The sequence below is a fragment of the Leguminivora glycinivorella genome, chromosome 18 (assembly GCF_023078275.1).
Source record: "Leguminivora glycinivorella isolate SPB_JAAS2020 chromosome 18, LegGlyc_1.1, whole genome shotgun sequence".
NCBI classification, from domain to species: domain Eukaryota; kingdom Metazoa; phylum Arthropoda; class Insecta; order Lepidoptera; family Tortricidae; genus Leguminivora; species Leguminivora glycinivorella.
Window position 1 is genome coordinate 9,698,020 of NC_062988.1, and position 21,298 is coordinate 9,719,317.

Here is a 21,298-nt window from a genome sequence, read left to right on the forward strand (position 1 = left end):
GACTTTCGTACTCGTATGGGTCGCCGTTTTATTTTGAGCAGCGCAAGCGGTATATCCCCATGCGGAAAAAAACGGTACGGATACGATGTGTCACTGCGATTCCGTACCGTCACCGTTTTTAAGCAGCGGTGTAGACGCACCTTTTTAGTTCGCCCATCAAACATCCTCCTTGCGTTATCCCGGCATTTGCCACGGCTCATGGGAGCCTGGGGTCCGCTTTGACAACTAATCCAAAGATTTGGCGTAGGCACTAGTTTTACGAAAGCGACTGCCATCTGACCTTCCAACCCGAAGGGTAACTAGACCTTATTGGAATTAGTCCGGTTTCCTCACGATGTTTTCCTTCACCGAAAAGCGACTGGCAAATATCAAATGAAATTTCGCACATAAGTTCCGAAAAACTCATTGGTGCGAGCCGGGGTTCGAACCCGCGACCTCCGGAACGAAAGTCGCACGCACTTACCGCTAGGTTACCAGCGCTTCTTAGTTCGCCATCAATATGGTTTGTAAAAGTTAAACAAAGGAATATATATTTTGAATGTATTCAACTAAATTAGAGTGTCAACGCAGGTTTCCCAGCATTTAATAACGCCTGGGGGCTCCCCTGGAGCCTCTGGGGGGTCCTTTGGAACCCCTGGAGGGTTCTCTGGAACCCCCGGGGTATAAGGCTTTGTAGTATAGGTTTGTCTTTTCTGCCTCTGGCTGCGCCGGAGTTGAAGTCTGCGTGAGGCCTGGACACAGATAACATTACTTTTTTATAACACCAAGTTCTCGCGTTTTGTACACATTTTTTAAAGATACACACACGGTTCGGGTTGAGTCTTCCGCGACCACGGCTAGTACACTAGGTTACAACCTGGCCGAAACGTTGGAGAAAAGGTAAAAATGTTATTTTATCGCGTTCGACCCGTGTGTGTCTTTAAAATAGTATTACGATACAAGTGCGTAAAAAAGGAAGTCCGAAACGAGTGGCGATAAATTAAAACACGACCGAAGGGAGTGTTTTAAATCGACACGAGTTACGAATTTCCTTTTCGCGCGTGTATCGTACGACGTTTTTCAGTACAGGCCCCGTAGCCGAATGGCATTTCTCCGACGCCAAACGAAAGCGATACGCCGCTGGCTCTGTCGCGCCAATACGCAAGCGCGATAGAGATAGATATCTACTAGCGCTTCGTTTCGTGAGCGTTTCGTGAGCGTTTCGTGAGCGATTGTGCCATTCGGCTAGCCACCCAGATGAGCCTCCGAAGTTTCGACCTGGCATATAATGAACCACTTCTCACTTTTCACTGAAAATATATTTTTCAGTACAGATGGTGTTTTTTTTACGCACTAGTGCGAGAAGTGGTTCATTATATGCCAGGTCGAAACTTCGGAGGCTCATCTGTACTGAAAAACGTCGTACGATACACGTGCGAAAAGGAAATTCGTAACTCGTGTCGATTTAAAACACGACCGAAGGGGGTGCAGAAAGGTGGTCATAGGATCTCTGTTATGAAGTGTATCCCCATCGAGTAAGGGGTTTTTAGAAACATCTCGGAGAGCAGTAAATGACTGTTGAAAGAGAGGTACAGTCGGTGATAAAAGCTTGTGCCAAAAATGGAATTTTTGCAAAAAAACTTATTCTGTTAACCTCCAATTGTAGTTCGGGTGACGAGCGGATGGCAGCCGTTACTTCGGAACACTGGCATGTGCAGAAGTCGAGCTCTATTGGCGAGCCGGGCTGACAGTTGTTGGAGTTTACTGTAACATAGTTAAGACGCTACGGGAGCGAAAATGCTAAAATGGAAAGGAGTCCCCTTTCAATTTGGGAATTTCAGTTAAATATACTAGTGTTATTAACTAGATTTATCCATGCAACTCAGTTAAAATATATGTATTGCAAAAAATCTTTAAAATCGAGATTCCTCGACTGTTTCCTCCTTCAAAAGTTATTTAAACGGAACGAAATTCGAGAATCTGAATAATAATGAAAAAATAATCTGTGTCGGACCATTTAGATTTTTTGGCTAATAGTCACCGATCTCGAGTATCACACTTTCTTTTGAGCCACATTGAAAAAGGCCGTTTTTAGAAATTTTTGATTGGCTCTAGCGCCTTTCAAAATAAAAATAGCAAAAAAATCAAAACGGTCCGACACAGATAAAAATAATAATAATCTGTGTTGAAAAAATCATTGCTCTATCATCAAAAATCAGGGAAGATATAGTCGAGAGCGTTTGTATGGAGAATTGACCTGTATCGTATAATTTTAACTGTTTATTTAACATTAGCTTACACTAATGAGGAGGCTCGAAGGCCAAAGTGGAGCGTGCAGCGGGGTGGGCGAATGTGCGTCCATCCACCCTATGCAGCGTCGACTCAGGATTTGTCTGACCTTCAATTGTTTGACATGCACGCTGCACGCTTGCGCGCCGCTGCAGTTGCACGCCCAATATGACCGTGCACTCAGGCCCTTACACTTTGAATCTTACACTGAGAGAAAATACAACCAGTTTTCATGTTCGTTCAACAAGATTTTTTGTTAAAATAGCGCCTACGTGCTCTTTGGTTCAAACAACAAGCTACTTGTCATTTGAATCGGCAATATATATTATTTGAATCAACAAGTCGATTTTATAAAAACAACCTGACACATATTGTTTTAAACATAAGTTTGGCTGATTCAAACGGATAAACCGCAACAAGTCGAACTTGTTAAATTCACAATGCAAATTTCTCTCAGTGTAGATGGTACGTCTTTCCTTACGACAGTTTAAATTCAAGTGCCAATATACAGGCTGTATTTTGATAGCGGGTCAGTAAGGGCAACTATGAGCTCCCGTGGTCCTAGGCGAAAATAGTATAAGGAGACTTTCCCTCGATTTCAAATTGATGAAAAATAACATTTACAGATTTTGGAAAAAACACACAGGGTGCGAGAAAAGGGATTTTTTTTCAAACTTGACTTTGACGCCAATCGATACCATTTCTATCCAGGATCAAAAGCTTGTATGGGACCAAAAAAAACCGGCTAGAAAAGTCCTTAGACCGTTTTCACGTAGGACCACGATATCTCATAGCTGCCCTTACTGACCCGCTATCAAAATACATCTTGTATACATAAAACATACCCCAATCATTTATTTTATCCTCTTGACAAATGCAGTACAACAAGTTGACCAATAATGTAAACAGCTGAAAAATAAACCATTTATAAATTAAAAATAAACCATTTATAAAGGTACACTAAAGCACTTAAATCATACCAAAATAAATAAATATGGAATTTGCATTTTTAATGCAATTTGATGGCAAAATAACCTAACCCAAGTAACTTATTCAGCTTTCGACTGACTGCCTAACAGTTAATTGATTTATTACCAATTATTTACTAATTAATATGAGTAATTAGACATTTGATTAGGTTGATTGATTTTGACTCAAATGTTGCCGGGATTTGGAAAAATCTAGAAAAAAAAAGTTTTTTTAGAAGGTACATATGGATTTTTTTCCCCGAGCTAGTTCTAAAATAGGATATTTCTTGATAGGTCGAAATTGAAACGTCGTACGATATAATGGAATGTCTTGTGTGTTAATTTAAAACACCCCCTTCGGTCGTGTTTTAGTTTATCACCACTGGTTTTGGACTTCCTCTTTTCCGCACTTATTGTATCGAACAGTACTATTAGTAAATTATAGGTAACACAAAAGTTAGACAGGAATACCTTTCAAATATACACATATAACATAGGTGTTCGTAGCAACTAAAAATAGAATTTCGTAAAAAAGCCGAGCGGGAATTTTGAGTTCCGGTATGATTTTCTCTTTGACGATAGCGAGCGAAGTAAAATTGAATAGTGGCTCACTTACCGCTAACTGTGTACGCGCTGTGTGGCGCACGACTCTAGTCTAGTGGGTAAAGCAGGGCTGCCACTACATGCAGGCTTGATGTTGATAAGTAAATATATACATACATTTGTACAGACATACCCGTGTGTACGCCTGTTTCCCAGAGCGGTAGGCAGCGATCAGGGATCGGGGACAAGGGACTTTCGCTTCACTCACTTTCGTAACATACATGGCCTCTTTGCAATATTTCCCCGATTTGGGCCATTTTTTTCAAAGTTGTCCACCCCACTTTTTTGTAACATGGGTATTTTTTACGCGATTCATACTCAAAATCGCGAGGTCTTTCGATCCTGATAGGAGAAATAAAATGTCCCAAGATTTCCATACGTTTTTCAAACCTTCCATTCCGTTACCGCCATACAAAATGTATGAAAAATGGTAACGGAATGGGAAAAAAACCTTGGGACAGATTTTTTTCTCAAATTACCACCACAAACCACATAAAAATCTCCAAATAAAAAAAAATTGGGAGGGACAACTTTGAAAAAACTGGCCCATTAGGTTGACAAAAGTTCGCCTAGTGATACAACTGCGGGAAAGAGGAACGAAACAAGTAGCGTTAAATTAAGTTGTTTTAAATCGACACCAGTTACGAATGTGCGTACGTCGTACAGAATAACCTAACTACAAAATTAAAATTTTGAAAAAAAAAAAACCCCCCGACATAGTGGACCGATTTTCATGAAACATGGCTAAGAACACTCCCGACTAACACGGATTTAAAAAAAAACTAAATATAAATCGGTTTATCCATTCGGGAGCTACGATGCCACAGACAGGCACACACACAGACAAACAGATACGTTAAACTTATAACACCCCTGTGACGGGGTCCCCGTCGTTTTTGCGTCTGGGTGTTAAAAAACGTATACATTAAATACACATGCCCTTGGATTCTGGGCTAGGATATCCTGTATGTATACTTGTATAGTTGTATGAAAAATATTCAGTGGCAGCAGTTTTACACTGAGAGAAAATACAACCAGTTTTCATGTTCGTTCAACAAGTTTTTTGGTTAAAATAGCGCCTACGTGCTCTTTGGTTCAAACAACAAGCTACTTGTCATTTGAATCGGCAATATATTTGAATCAACAAGTCGATTTTATAAAAACAACCTGACACATATTGTTTTAAACATACGTTTGGCTGATTCAAACGGATAAACCGCTACAAGTCGAACTTGTTAAATTCACAATGCAAATTTCTCTCAGTGTACGCATAACATTTAATTTATCCTAGCTCAGAATCCAAGGGCATTTTATACAACGTTTTTATTTATATTAGCGACAGTAATCGCTGAAGCAAATGCGTATAAATGTATTTTATAAATACCGACAGTACCTACTTACTGTAGCAGGCAGCGGCAGCCCTATTCATATCAAAAGGAATGCCTGAAAAATATCGATGTCGAATATTCTGCGTCAAAAAACTTCAACCGAAGTGAAGTGAATAATTTTAAGGCACGAATTTGCAATGGTAGGCAGGTTTTAATAATTTATTTGGATCCTAATAATAGGTCTTACCACTAGAACCTACGGACACCTGGCCATAGTTAAACCACAAATGCGAGTAATTACTTGAATAAGCAATTATGCTGATAAAATATTTTTCCCCTCACTAGCTCGAAAACACGTGTTTTGTCCTTTAATACCAGCGGGTAAAAACGCATTTTATCCACTAGTGGGTAAAGTAATTTGACCTTGAATAAAGTCAAATTAACTGCTTTAAAATAGAAATAAAACTAAAATTGATAAAAGTAGGTGAATCTAGTAATAAAGATGATTTACCACCTGTGGAACTACTGGAAGCAGTGATAAACGCATTTTTTGCGTTGTAGTTTCCTCGCTATAGTGAGGGGAAAAGTTTTGTGTTGCACTCGGGTGCAAATGTATTTTACTTCTCCTGTGTTAAAAAACTCGCAAGTTCAGGATTCTATTCTCGAACCACTCGCTTCGCTCGTGGTTCAACTATAGAATCCTTTCACTTGCTCGTTTTTCAATTCCACACTCGGCGTTAAAATACAACTTTGCCCCCTTGTATAACAAATAACTATTCCCCTCACTAGCTCGGAAACACGTGTTTTGTCCTTTAATACCAGCGGGTAAAAACGCATTTTATCCACTAGTGGGTAACGTAATTTGACCTTGAATAAAGTCAAACTAACTGCTTTAAAATTGATAAAAGTAGGTGAATCTAGTAATAAAGATTTACCACCTGTGGAACTACTGGAAGCAGTGATAAACGCGTATTTTGCGCTGTAGTTTCCTCGCTAGAGTGAGGGGAAAAGTTTTGTGTTACACTCGGGTGCAAATGTATTTTACTTCTCGTGTGTTAAAAAACTCGCAAGTTCGGGATTCTATTCTCGAACCATTCGCTTCGCTCGTGATTCAACTATAGAATCCTTTCACTTGCCCGTTTTTCAATTCCATACTTGGCGTTAAAATACAACTTTGCCCCCTTGTATAACAAATAACTATTAAATTGTGTAGTATAGGGAACGAAGCAATAGTACATTACGATAGAAGTGCGTAAAAAAGGAAGTTCGAAACGAGTGGCGATAAATTAAATATTAGAAAGATAGGTCGTAACTTCAGAGGGTCAATGTTCCTACTAAAACGTCGTACGATATATGTAATTAGTGTGTCTTGTGTGTCGATTTAAAACACTCCCTTCGGTCGTGTTTTAATTTATCGCCACTCGTTTCGAACTTCCTCTTCTTCGCACTTGTATCGAAATGTACTATTTTTGGATATTTTTGATTCCATGACTGTCTATAGTTTCGAAAATATTAGATTATTTACTAAAAAATTGAAATATTGTGATTTTAGTCACAAAGAATTACTTGGTTATTAATATTTTATCAGAATTGCTTTATGGAATTGAACAATAAATTGTACTTTAGTCACCTTGAGCCATGATGAAGATATTCTCTAGTTTGTTTTCGTATTTTTTTAATTTTTAATTTTAATACTTTTGACCGATTCTTACAACAAGCTACTTGTCATTTGAATCGGCAATCTTAATGATTAATTGTTGGAGAACATTTTCTGTGTCAGCTCGGATTTTAGCGACAAAGTAATTCATTTGTTTTCCTTATTTTGTAGGTTTAGGACAAAACGGACGTTTTATTCAAATCTCGCAAAAAATCTAAAGAAATTTAGCACAACAGAGGAGCTATTTCACATTGTTTTTTACAAGTCGCGACTTTGCCATACCAAAATTTAAAAATTTTCCAGAATTCACCGTTGATTAACAATTTATCAAATCAAGGGCGGCAAATATTCTAAGTTAGCAAAGATTATTCAATATTTTTTTCGTTTATCGATCAGCATCTATTCAGTAAAACCTAGGTTTGACCGTAGTCCGAGCTTTTACAGTAACATAACGACTACAATTATAAAATTAAGGATTACTTTACTACTTATATTCCACTTATAAATGAGTAGTTCTCGAAAAGTTTGTACATAGCCAAGTCAGCATTATTGATCCTATTTTGTTACCAACATTTAGTAATATAAGTCCGACTTTCGTGTGCTATATACGGGATAATTGTTATAATTAAAAATAAAACTTACTAAAATATCAATTCATCAAAAAATCTTGATAACAAAATATAAACAAATTAATTTTCCTAAATTTTTGTATAAACTTTATGAGAACTGCTGAGATGTCATTTAAAACGTCGAATACCGTTCCAGTTAAAATCCTCCGTACGGAAACTTTTCGAATCTGGCCGGCCGTATTTTCGACTATAATTGAATTGGTCTCTTTGCTTTTATCGAGTCCGTTATTGTTATTGCCTGCCTTTGAACTCATTCCTGGCCTGGTATTATTCTCCTTTACCAGGCACATTGCCTCCAATACACAGTATAATCACAGAATATATAATAGTACGTATAATTGTGACCCCTGAAACGGAAATTTAACCCTCTTAGGTACTCATTCATAAAAATTTACAATCCGCATTTAAATGATTTTTGTATCATCATCCTCCTGGCGTCATCCCGGCATTTGCCACGGCTCATGGGAGCCTGGGGTCCGCTTCGACAACTAATCCCAAGATCTGGCGTAGGCACTAGTTTCTACGAAAGCGACTGCCATCTGACCTTCCAACCCGAAGGGTAAACTAGACCTTATTGGAATTAGTCCGGTTTCCTCACGCAATTTTTGAGTCTCACGCGTTCGAATTCAGAAAATTGTCACTGAAAATAATAAGCAAGTCACCGTTTTCAACCGGTATTTTAGTGACAAAATCCCAAAAATCGCTCCCCTGATGCCTAATAGTAAGGCCCAATTGAGATTAGTCCGGTTTCTTCATGATGATTTCCTTAAAGGATATTTTCGTTGTACGTTTGCAAATGTGCTCTTGTAATTTTAACTAATATGAATCTTGAATTCACGCTATACTGGAAGTACTAAAGCTCCGTACACGAGAAAAGTTATTTTGAACAATGCTCTTTTACTGTACGTTTCCACAAATCGAATCGCCTTCAATTAAAACTAATGGAGCTTAGGTTTTCATTCAAACTTCCACTTTAACCACTATGCCATTAGGTGCCTTAGGTGTCAAGAATGTTGAGTGTGATAAGAGTTTTGTGAAATAACTTATTAATATCGAATGCCTGCAGACGAGATTTCCTTTGAGGGGTCAATTACTTAATTCAATTTGATGACATTTATTTAAGTAATTACGTAGAATTGTGTAAAGACAGAACAGACAGTGATATCAGAATTTAAGTTAGGAGCATTTCATGATTTTTATGGAATTTCAGTTTAGCTCTTTACTCTAATAAAGAGGCGTAGGAATAATACACCACCATCAAATCGTTTTTTTTTTCGGGTTACATTGGTCCGGGCAGGTAATTTTCGCTTTTGGGAGTTTTGGGAGTAAATTAGTATGGTTACAGTTATAAAAAATGTAGATCTGACATGAGTCATGATGAAGTAGGTTCTTCAGGCAGTCAAATGAGCTATATATGTGGGTCAATGTTTCTCCCTTGTAGGTCAAAATAACGGTTCACAAAACTATGCAAATATATTTTCCATAAAACCAATACCCAGAGAGGGAAATGGTGCCCAAGTTTGTCACGGTCACCTTTCCTCGCCTTCAGAAACTCAATATCTTCGTCGTCAGCCTGTTTTGACCTTAAATACGCTGGATTTAAAAGTTTAATGATGAGAGTGCCGGAATTGACTCCGATATCACCTTAATTTATGGACCCTCTGCCCGTTATTGAAAAAAGCTTTTTGGGAACCTCTCCCAACTCCATTTGCGAGTAGCTTTAATGGAAAAGCTTGACATATTTTGAGAATTTGTGTTTCCTGTACGATGGTTGCACTTACCGTTTTGCGTTTCGTGTGACATTTTCGCTTAGTTAGGTTACGGCAACCGGGGTTAATATGGATGGACGGGGTGAATAGGAATGAAACCCTAAGACTGTTATGCTATGCTATGCTAGAATTTCTAACATGTATTATGTATGAAATTGCATTACTATTAGGAAATTGTATGTAGGTAATTTTTAGTTCTAGCAAGTAACTATTTGGGGGCGCTATTCACTTTCTTCATAAGGTACAGCGGGACGATTTCGACTGTGGGACAAATTCAACTGATCAATTTTTTTTCCATGTTTTACAATGTTTGCATTATTAATTAGAGTGTCCATTGGTTATATATGATACGTGCGTTCAGTGGATACATGTGGAACTCAACTTAATTGTGTCATAATGGAAAAAATGGATCAGTTACAATTGCCCCCCGTCGGGATTTGCCCCGTTGTACCTTACTTACTGTTAATGTTATTTTCCGTGATTTTAATGCGAATAACGTTTTAAAAACTCCAGGTACTCAGTTCCAGGTAAATCTGACATTGCGTGGGTACAGTAATACTAAGTATTTATTCAAATCCGCGAGACGAGGGAATGTCCAATAAAAATGCAAAGATGGCTGCTATTCTTTCTAGGGAGTGACTAAATCGCTGTGTTAGGGGTCGGGTCACAGGTCTTTTGCTAGTTAAATGTATTATTAATCTTCTGCAACGAATCCATACTTAGGGCCGGTTGCATCAAACCATCTGTCACCAAGTTCGTTAAATTTTATTGTACATATGGGAAGTTCCATAGACGTCTGCTGCGTGACGATGATGTGTCTGTCAAATGTGGTTGATGCAACTGGCCCTAAATTGTCCGTCTTTCACGGCAAAACCAAAACGGAGGCAGTATTTGACGTGATTCTTTAAGTGGAGATAGTTGAAGGGATGGAGAGTGTCATAGGTCATAGGCTACTTTTGGTCTCTTAATATACAACATTTACCCACCGCCAGTAGCGGCTCGCCCTAAAGTGCGCTTGTGCGGTGCACTCCCAGAAATAATCACAAGTAAATTATAGTAATACATCAGTTATGATACCTCTAATTAATGTATTACTATTTTAAAAAAGTATCGCAAAAAGTTAAGCCCAATTAAACAATTACTTATATTTCTTAAAAGTTCATTAAACTGACTATTACTCCGCCAACTCCCTTCCTACAATTTCATACGCACCGCGCTCAACGGAGCGCTTTCAATTGCGCTCCTATGGAAAAAGATTCAGTGCATTCATCAATAGAAAATTCAGTAAGAGCGAAAGAGAAGCTTAGATACAGCTCCGCGCGTGAGACAGACGATTATCTATGAAATATTAGGTAAATCGGGAGCGCCGCACCGACCACAGAACTATATCAAAATAGAAGGCAAAAGTATCATATTTAGTACTTCGCGTGGCAAAAAGAAGACTCAACGACCTCTGTCCTCGCCGCAAACGACAGTCTGCGTTGTTGTTATTTTGTTCATTGCGGCTTTAATTTGACAACCTCGACTTGGCGTGCGTTCAAAGCGAGCGATATCTATATAAAAAAGAAATAAGTGTCATAAATATGCGTGTAATGAAAATAATTTCATTTGTTCTTAGATTACGAACGACGTAAAAATGAGCTATTCAAACTGTCGAGTCAACTCATATTCGTGACGTCGTGTTCATGCAGAATGTTACACGGTTGGTCTTGTCAACCGCCGAGCTTTTTCCTTCTATCTCGATATAGGTCTGTGCGTTTGCCTTGATTGCCACCACGTTGCACAGCGCAGGCGCGATGCGCGCCGCTGTCATCCACGTACTTATTTCGCGCGCTATTTTGTTACTTAAGTAAACAAGTTTTAGGCACCCGCGGGAATACGATTTAGACTTAATTTAAAAACCGCATACTTAAATTGTTTTAATTGCAAGTGTAAAATAATTTCAGTGTGTGAGTATGGATGGATGCAATGTGACATTTATAAAAGTGTGTGAAAAAACTTTAGCAACACGATTAGAATTAAAAGCCCAGTGGTTATGTGAGTGTGACAAAAGTTACAAACTGTTTTTCCATTTCTTTTATTTGGAAGTGGCGCGGACGACGGAGGTGGTGAGTGTGCATGGACCGAAACCCGTTTGAATGATCGGTCGTCAGGAAATATGCAAGGCCTTAGGGCCCCCACAGACGGGAGACGAAACTGTTTTGTCTCCGTCGCTCGGTCTATGGGCTAGTATGAAGGTGCGCACACGAGGCGACGCAACTTTTCATACAAATACGAAAGTCGCCGAGCAACTGTTGCCTCCGTGTGCGCGGGGCCTTAGATTCAGCATATCGAAAATCCACACAGGAGTACCGTCATACTAGGTACATACATGTAAGATCTTGGTGCTCACAATGAGAGTTTGAGTGAACACCCACATATTACAGCCACAAGCCGCCTCTGCCCACCGCCTTGGTAAGACCTAGGTTTTACCAAATGAATTACAAATATTTCCAAAAACGGCCTTATTATTATGGCACAAAAAAGGTGTGGTATTCAAAATTGGTAACAGTTAGCCAAAAAAACTTAACGGTTAACACATTATTTAGTTTCATTATTCAGATTCTCAAAATTCGTTACGATTGATTAACTTTTGTAGGAGGAAACAGTCAAGTGCGGAACCTCTATTTTAAAGATTTTTTTCGCAATATCTTTTAACTGAGTTGTTCTTAATGGAAAAGTTTTTTTTGCTGAATCTAGTTAATAACACTGATATATTTAACTAAAATTCCCAAATTGAAGGGGGGTCTCCTTTCCATTTTAGCATTTTCACTCCTGTAGCGTCTTACGCCGTGTCTTGCGTGGGCGACGGTCGCGCGACCGTCGCCGTCGCGTCTCATACTTCCATATCGATAAAGTTTGATTTCGTATGCGTCGCATCGCCGTCGCGCGACCGTCGCCCACACAAGCCACGGCGTTAAGATAGCGCTTGCTCGCTAACAGTGCCGCCACGCCCGCACTACTATTTTTTTTTAACTCTCTTTCCCTCGCCTCCTGATTTGAAGTGCTCCGTAATTGCCTCGCCAATAAGTCGACTTATTGCGCTAAATCAATCGTCTATCACTTTGTTCCTTTCTTCGTTTAATTAAATTCTGATTTATATTGATGTTCTATTAAAAATCCATTAACATTGATTTTTCTTCTTCACAACCAATTATGAACAGAAAATCGTTTTAGAAAGTGAGTTTTAGAAAGTTATTTCTATCAAAAACCCGCCAAAAGCGTGTCGGGCCATGCTCAGTGTAGAGTTCCGTAGTTTCCCGTATCTTTTTCTAAAACTGTTCAACCTATCAAGTTCAAAATAATTTTCCTAGGAAGTCTTTATATATAAAGTTCTACATTTGCGATTGTTTTATATTTTTTAAACTTATGGCTCAACAGTTTTTTTTTTTACTTTAGGAGCGATTATTTCCGAAAATATGAGCATTATCAAAAAATGATTTTAGTAAACCCCTATTCATTTTTATATACCTATCCAACAACAACGTAATAATGTAATAATGTAATACACGTTAGGGTTAAAATGAAAAATAAAAGAAGTGTAGGGGGGTGGGGGGTACTAATAAAACATTTTTATCACTTTTTATTTTTGCACTTTGTCGGCGTGATTGATATACATATTGGTACCAAATTTCAGTTTTCTAGTGCCTAACGGTCACTGACATTATCCGCGGACGGACGGACGGACAGGCAGACATATCGAAACTATAAGGGTTCCTAGTTGACCACGGAACCCTAAAAACACGCATCCAGTGCTAATTATTAGGTAATAGGCACAAATTTGAGTGAAAATAAATGACGACAACCTACCTAACGTTAATGATTTTGTAAGTTAAAAATGCTGCCACAATATATTCTTATTCGAGTACGGATAAGAGGAAATTCTAAACGAGTGGCGATAAATTACAACACGACACGAATGGAGAGTTTTATATGGACACGACTTACGAATTCCTTCTTAGTACAATGTTTTATATTTCATTACATAATTACATTTATGACCCTTTTATGTATCGACGTAAGCACATAATGAACTACTAGCTAGTGCGATAAAATAGCTTTTTAACTACGTACTGTAAAATATGGAAGATATTTGATAATTTACGAAAAAATAGGAATAAAAAAAATCGAATAGATAAGTAAGTTTTAAATAAAATAAGAATAAACATGCAGTTAAAACCTAAAAGTAGGGCCTAACTGTTTAGTAAAAAAAGGAAACAATTTAAACTCGTGGGAAAACAAAAACTGTCATTTATTAGTTTTTTGAAAAAAATGTTAAGATTTTGAACAAAACAAAAAAGAAAACAGCAATTTTAAGTAACGAGACGTAATAAGAAGGTCCCACCGAGATTTGAACTCGGATCGTTGGATTCAGAGTCCAAAGTGCTAACCATTACACCATGGGACCGCTCGAAAGCGCGGCCGAAAGTTGCGTTCGGTATCCGCACCGACTCTAGTACGCATGACCTACTTTATCTCTTTCACACATCGTGCTGTCACGCTCGGTAGGGGCGCGCGCTTTCAAAAGCACTGGTGAAGTGTATTTTAATAATAGTTTTGTGAGCGACTTGTTGCTACTTCTTTGCAGGCGTCCATAGGCTACCTTGACTGTTTACTACCAGGCGGTCCTTAATGCTTGTGTGCTACCAAAGTTAAAAAAGTAGGAAAGGGCATTTAAATGGAGGCAGCGGCTTAGATTAATCGATTCCAGCTCCGACTCGATTTGCAAGAAAGGAAGCATCGATTGACTAATGTAAGAGAAGAAAGCCCACTTGAAAACTTGAAAAGTACCTACTTATAAGTGAAGCGAACTTAACAATAAATTATTATCATCTGCCTGCGACATTTCCCATTTTCTGGGGTAGGCTCTCCTAGTCTTAGATTTTGGGCGATATCTAGGTTCATATTAGTTATTAATTTTCTGGGTTTAGTTATTAATTTTCTGGGTTTAGTTATTAATTTTCTGGGTTTTGTTATTAATTTACTGGGTTTAGATATTAATTTTCTGGGTGCCCTGAAAACCAGTACCGCGTCTATTACGACACGATAGTGATAGGCTTTATATCACACTAGTACTAGTGTGCAACCCCCGCAGAAACGAGGGGTTAGTGGTCAAACCCGATAACTTGAGCAAATTTAAACTGAAATAGATACCATACCAGAGTTCACGGCTTCGCCACCAGTGGGCTTGATCGCTTTTTCTTTAGTGTATGGTATCTATTTCAGTTTATAATTTATATAAATAGTAATCGAAAGAAAAGTTTTAAATATTAGACTTATCGACAAAATACGACATAAGAATATACGGGAAAAAACAAAAATAATCGATGCCCTCGAGCACTCATTAAAACTCAAATGGCAATGGGCAGGTCACGTCGCGAGGATGCCAGATGACAAATGGGCAAAACGACTTACCATCTGGAAAGGTCCGTTTGGCAAACGAGGATCAGGGCGGCCCCGCGCTCGCTGGGCAGACGACATTGAGGCAGTGTCGAACAACTGGCCCACAGAGGCACAAGACCGAGAACGGTGGAAGAGGTTGGAGGAGGCCTATACCCGGAAGAGGTCCTAACCACTAATATTTAAATATTGTAAGGTGAGGGTTCGGAGTAGAGTGGAAACGACTGTTTAGATTAAATGATGATTTAATACTACTCTCATACATGAGTAATTGGTCCTTATATATAACTTATCAGCTACGTACATAACTATACATAGTATACACTACACCATCCATCGCATGTTAAAAAATAAAAATAATAAATATTTTATTTTTATTTTTGTTTAATATTACCTTCTTACAATAATAATATTTACTCCAATTTTATTTAAAGTTTATAGTAAAATGAAGCTAAGACATAAAAAAAAAACTTATAAAATACAAGGTTTGGTGCGATTTTTATGCACCACATCTTCTTTTCCATTTTTAAGTATTTTCACATTACATCCTAAATCCTCTAAAACTAAATAAGGTCCTACATAAATGCTTTGCATTTTATTATCTGATACATTTCTTAACCATAAGTAACTACTTTTGCTATAGCTAACAGGCTTTGAATGGGAATCATATTTCTCCTTCCTTTTAAGTTTGCTGTTTATTAAATGAGTGCGCGCATCTGCCTGTGCCAGCTCTAATCTATACTTTAATTCTAAAGGATAACTACCATGATTATATAAGGGATTAACGTTACTATTTCTTAAATTGCTAGGAAGCATGCATAACTTACCGAAAACTAATTCATGGGGTGTGTACTTCGTCTCCGTGTGCACGGTGTTGTTATACGTGAAGCACCAGTAAGGCAACCAGTCACTCCAAGAATTCGGTTTATTTTCGCATTGTATTCTTAAATAAGCTCCCATGGTTTTATGCGAATTCTCTAGAGCACCGATTGACTCATGGTGATACGCTGCGGAGGGTAAATGAGTAATTTTTAATAAATCACATACCTCTTTCATCGTGTTACTGATGAACTCGGTTCCTCGATCAGTGGCTATTTCCAATGGAATTCCATACCGCAGTACAAAGTTCTCAACAAATGATCGAGCTACAGTAACTGTATCTTTGGAACGTAAAGGATACGCTTCCACAAACTTTGACAGTTCACACTGTAGAGTTAGCACGTAACAATAACCATGTTCATCTTTTGGCAAGGGTCCTACTGTGTCTAAATAAATCTTTTCTAACGCGCTATTGGCTGTAGTTGTTATTTCCATCGGCTGTTTAGTTGGTGCGCAATATTTTTGTTTTTGACAATGCGTGCATTTTGATACAAAATCTCGTACGTCTTTTTCCATACTAGGCCAATAATAGTGCTTTTTTATGTTATTAGACATCCTCCTAATCCCCGCGTGGCCACTTGTGGGGAGTAGGTGAAAGTCATTAATTATTACGCGTCTATCATGTAAATCATTTATTCTTTGTACATTACTTAACACACATATTCGTGGTCCGGACCAAACGTCATAGCTATTTATTTCTTGTATTAAGCCCGCAATAAAATCTTTATTGAATTCATTTCTTATGACGCATAATTCTTTTATATTTATTTTCTTGCAAATTGCATCCAAATCTCTCGCTAATTCGGCTCGCGATAGTAGCGATTGAGATGTTGGATTAAAATAAATACACGATTTGCTGGGCACGTAATTAAAATATTTAGACGTCTCTTTTACGAAATTCTCTCTCATATTTTTTTTATAATCTCTACATGAAGTAATACACAACTCAGTAAAATTTTCCGGTTTTTTAATGATATCCACAATTCTTGGGTGATCAAGCCTCGAATTAGTAGGTATATTAAGAACCGAAGAACTTGTACTGTCTGTACCTTGCATACTCTCGATCTTTCGTCTTTGCGCTCGTGTCATCACATTTATAACTTGCTCATTCATTTGTTTCAAATCCTCTGACGTAATATTTATGCGAGACAGAGCGTCTGCCACGGAATTCTGAGAACCTTTTAAGTATTCAACTGTAAAGTTATACTCCTCCAATTGTAAACGGAACTTTAATAACCTACTGGTAGGGTCTCTCATAGTAAACAAATACACTAGTGGTCGGTGGTCCGTTTGTACTTTAAACTTTCTACCATATAAATATGTAGGGGCACGGCGGTGACGCATGCATTAGAGTCAGCAAATATGAACTTATTACTTTGGAGCTTTAGCTAACAGTCAGTCACTGAGCGCGAGGCATACAGCGCGCACACAAACTAGTAGTCGTACCGCGGCACCGCCTGGCCCTCACATAGTTTTGTGTACTTATAATTGTAACCTTCTGATCATATAAAGTCGGATTAAATACAGAGTTAATATCGGACATTTAAAGTTTAATTTATCTCCAGTAAAGGTTACCCATAGACTCTTTAAAGTTCGCCACAGTGAATCATTATAGTAACTATTTAACGTTTGGCAATAAACGTTAAAGTGGTGACCCCGACGTGATCTAATTGGTACCCGACGTGAACTTTAAACCGGTGTGGTGAACATCATTTAAGTCAGAGGAGCCAGGCGGGCTGCGAAGTTGTGAGGACTTTTGTGAATGAAAGTGACATTCCGTGCAGTGACAAGTGCGTAAATGAGCGATCAAGGATCCAGACCAGTGGGCGTGCCAGTTCTAGCGGGCGTGCCAGTGCCAGTGACCGTGCAAGTACAGGTACCGCTAGAGCGTCCAGCATCCAGCGCCGAGAGGTTGGAACAGCAGCCTACAGGGACAACGGAACAGAAAACAGCGACCATGGAGAGTGAACTAGCCGCGATTACAGTGTCAGCTAGGATATATCCTTTCTGGAAAGATATGCCTAAGCAATGGTTCAACCAGTTCGAGGCGATCGTGGGTCCCCAGAAGATGTCCAAAGAGGCAAAGTTCGACCTGGTAGTGGGCAAATTAGGCCGAGAAGAGCTGACCACGATAGGAGACATATTAGAGAATACGGAAAGGAATTACGACACCCTGAAAGCTAGGCTCATCAAGGCGTTTCAGGAAAGCGCCGACCGGCAGTTTAACAAGCTAGTGAAAGAAATGGACTTAGGGGAACAGAAGCCGTCGCAGCTTTACAGAAGAATGGCTGAAGCAGCCAGAGACGCTAACGTCGCAGAAGAGACTGTCCGGAGGTTATGGTTGCAGAGACTCCCGACAGCATCGAGGGCGCTCCTCGCAATGGTACCAGAGAGCGCAAAGTTGGAGGAGCTGGCAGCGATGGCCGACAAGGTGCAGGAGTCCATGGGCTCGGGGGTGATAGCAGCTGTAGCAACCCCGGAGAGCCAGTTGACCACGGCGATAAATGCTGACCTGATAAGTGGGTTCCGAGATATGGCTTTGGAAATAAGGCAACTTAGGACTGAAGTGAACGAACTCAGGTCAAGGCCTCCGACGAGAGATTTCCGTCGGAACAGGAACCGGTCGCGTTCAAGGTCGCGCGGCACAAACAGGAATCCGAATTGGTTGTGTAGATACCACTTCAAGTTCCGGGAAAATGCACGGAGCTGTACCCAGCCGTGTGCCTGGGGCAGGCAGCAGCCGTCGGCAGGCGTAGCGCCGCCGACAGCATATACCTGGCAGCAGCAGTCGGCAGGCGCGGAGCCGCCGACCGCGTTCAACTGGCAGCCACCGCAGGGAAACTAGACGCGGTGCACCCTGGAGCGGCTGGGGGGTGCGTGGAGCCGAGATCGGAAAGCCACCGCTTGTGTGTTTTAGACTTCAATAGTGGTATTAATTTTCTCGTAGACACCGGAGCAGACGTATCCATCGTACCAGCTAGTAGATTCAGTGCCACAGTGCGTCGCGAGTGTGGTTTAAAATTGTACGCAGCTAATAACACGGAAATTAAAACTTTCGGTACAGTGTCGCTAGAGCTCAATTTAGGACTGCGGAGAGCGTTTCGGTGGACATTTATATTGTGTGACGTGACTCGAGCCATCATCGGTGCAGATTTCTTAAGGACTCATAAGTTAATGGTAGATTTGGACAGTAGAATATTAGTTGATAAAGTGACAAACTTTAGATGCGTAGGGTCTATTGAGCATTGTGAACATGTGTCCATAAAATGTATTCGGGATGATAACCCATACCGTGACATCTTGATGCGTTACATGGACGTAGCAAACCCCGTATCGTTTAAAGAACCTGCTAAACACAGTGTAAAGCACTACATAGAGACATCAGGTCCTCCGGTATATGCGCGAGCTAGGCCGTTACCGCGAGATAGATATGAGCAGGCAAAGCAGGAATTTCGTAACATGCAAGCTTTAGGTATTTGCAGGCCGAGTAAGAGTCCTTGGGCCAGCCCTCTACACATAGTTCCGAAGAAGGACGGGCAGATCAGACCGTGCGGAGACTATAGGAGGCTGAACGCTGTCACGAAGCCGGACAGGTACCCGATTCCCAGGTTACAAGACTTCACGTACGGATTATCGGGTAAGTCACTATTTTCCACTTTAGATATCAATCGAGCATATCATGCCATAGAAGTCGCACCTGAGGACATCGAGAAAACGGCAATAATTACGCCTTTCGGATTATTTGAGTTCCCAAGGTTATGTTTTGGATTACGTAACGCAGCACAAACGTTTCAGCGTTTCATGAACGCTGAATTACAGGACATCGAGGCGATCACTGATAACCTAGGCGCAAAGTCTTCATTATTTTGTTACATAGATGATATAATAGTAGCTTCAGAGAACGATAGTGTGCATAGGGAACATCTTGCAAAAATTTTTGAGCGTTTCGAAAAAGTCGGTTTAACGATTAATTTGAGTAAATGTCAGTTTGGATTATCGCAGGTAGATTTTTTAGGTTATACAGTTTCAGAAAACGGATTACGACCACGCGACGACAAAGTAAAGGCTATTATTAACTATCCGAGACCCGAGACCGTTGAGCAACTTAGGCGTTTCTTAGGAATGGTTAACTTTTATAGAGCACATCTAGGTAAAGCCGCGGAGATACAGAATAATTTAAATAAGTTTTTGCACAACTCGAAAAAAAAAGATCAGACGAAAATTGAGTGGGACGCCGAGGCAGAGACCGCGTTCGAGCAGTGTAAGGAAAGCCTTAAAAGCGCCGTTACATTGTCATTTCCGGTACCGGACGTTCCACTAGCTCTTATGACCGACGCGTCTGGAACTTGTGCAGGTGGCGTGCTACAGCAACGCACGAATAACGTTTGGAGACCCCTTGGGTATTTCTCAAAAGCATTTTCAGAGGCTCAGAAAAAGTACAGTACATATGATAGGGAATTGACTGCAATATACATGGCTATAGTACATTTTAGAAACATGGTAGAAGGACGGAGGTTGATAGTGTATACGGACCATAAGCCCCTCACGGTAGCGTTAACAAAAGTAGGCTCAGCGAAAGAAACACCTAGGCGAGCGAGACAGCTAATGTTTATAAGCGAATTTACGAGCGAAATAGAACACATTAGCGGCTCTCAGAATATAGTTGCTGACGCGCTATCACGTGTAGAAACAATAGCGTGCCCTGTAGCAAGCGATTTCGAAGAAATTGCGCAAGCACAGGAAGCAGATAAGCAGTTCGCGGACCTGTTTACATCAGATAGAACAAAGTATAAATTGTTAGGCATGCCAAATTCAAACGTAAGGTTATATTGTGAAATATCAGGTGACGTGGCTCGACCGTATTTACCAGAACAATTCAGGAAGATAGCATTCGAGTCAGTACATAATGTTAGTCATCCTGGGATTAGGACCACGCGTAAGATGGTAGCCCAAAGATATTTTTGGCCAGGCATGAATAAAGATGTAGGCACATGGGCAAGGGCGTGCGTACAGTGCCAAAGGGCAAAGGTAAATAGGCACACGATATCGAAGTTAGGTAAATTTCAGGACGCGGAAAGGTTTAAGCATATTCATGTGGACATCGTGGGACCTTTACCCACGACAGCTCAAGGTTTTAGGTACATAGTTACTATGATAGATCGTCGCACTAGATGGCCGGAAGCCATACCAATTGTTGACATGACAGCGGAAACAGTATCTAAAGTTATTTATGAAAATTGGATTTGTAGATTCGGTTGTCCAAGTTTAATTACAACGGATCAAGGTAGACAATTTGAAAGCGATCTATTTAGGGGTTTGATGAAATTTCTAGGCGTTCAGAAGGTACGTACAACGCCTTATCACCCTCAGAGCAACGGGATCGTCGAACGTTGGCATCGGGTAGCTAAAAGTGCTCTAACAGCCAGGTTAGCAGACAACGCATCCTGGACGGACGAGCTTCCAACGGTTCTACTAGGACTCCGAGCAGCGTGCAGGTCAGACAATGAGGTAAGTGCAGCTGAGATGCTATACGGTCATGTATTGAGATTACCGGGTGATTTTTACGTTCAATCACAAAAAAGTTCCGACGACCCATTTTCATATGTAGAAAGACTTAGATCTGTAGTTGACAGTCTACGTCCCGCGTCACGAGCGAATAGCGATTCAAGAAAATTATTTGTGCATAAAGAGTTAGAGTCATGTTCTCATGTTTTTGTAAGAAATGATATGGTACGTAAACCGCTTACTCCTAATTATG

At 39.9% G+C, this 21,298-nt stretch overlaps 2 protein-coding genes and 1 non-coding gene across 3 annotated transcripts; 1 reads left to right on the forward strand and 2 right to left on the reverse strand.

Annotated features, from left to right (window-relative positions):
* Positions 1-526: 526 nt before the first annotated feature.
* Positions 527-3,290, reverse strand: LOC125236180. Its single transcript, XM_048142896.1, has 4 exons — positions 3,249-3,290; positions 3,114-3,177; positions 1,634-1,743; positions 527-731 (listed from the first exon to the last, which is right to left on the reverse strand). Exons 1-4 carry the CDS (start codon positions 3,273-3,275, stop codon positions 549-551), a joined length of 384 nt encoding a protein of 127 aa, XP_047998853.1. The 5' UTR covers positions 3,276-3,290; the 3' UTR covers positions 527-548.
* A 10,307-nt stretch (positions 3,291-13,597) lies between these two features.
* Trnaq-cug lies at positions 13,598-13,669 on the reverse strand. The gene has a single exon. It is a non-coding gene; the product is annotated as a tRNA-Gln (tRNA).
* A 3,669-nt stretch (positions 13,670-17,338) lies between these two features.
* Positions 17,339-18,385, forward strand: LOC125236120. The gene has a single exon (XM_048142818.1). The coding sequence runs from the start codon at positions 17,339-17,341 to the stop codon at positions 18,383-18,385; it is 1,047 nt and encodes a 348-aa protein (XP_047998775.1).
* Positions 18,386-21,298: the final 2,913 nt, after the last annotated feature.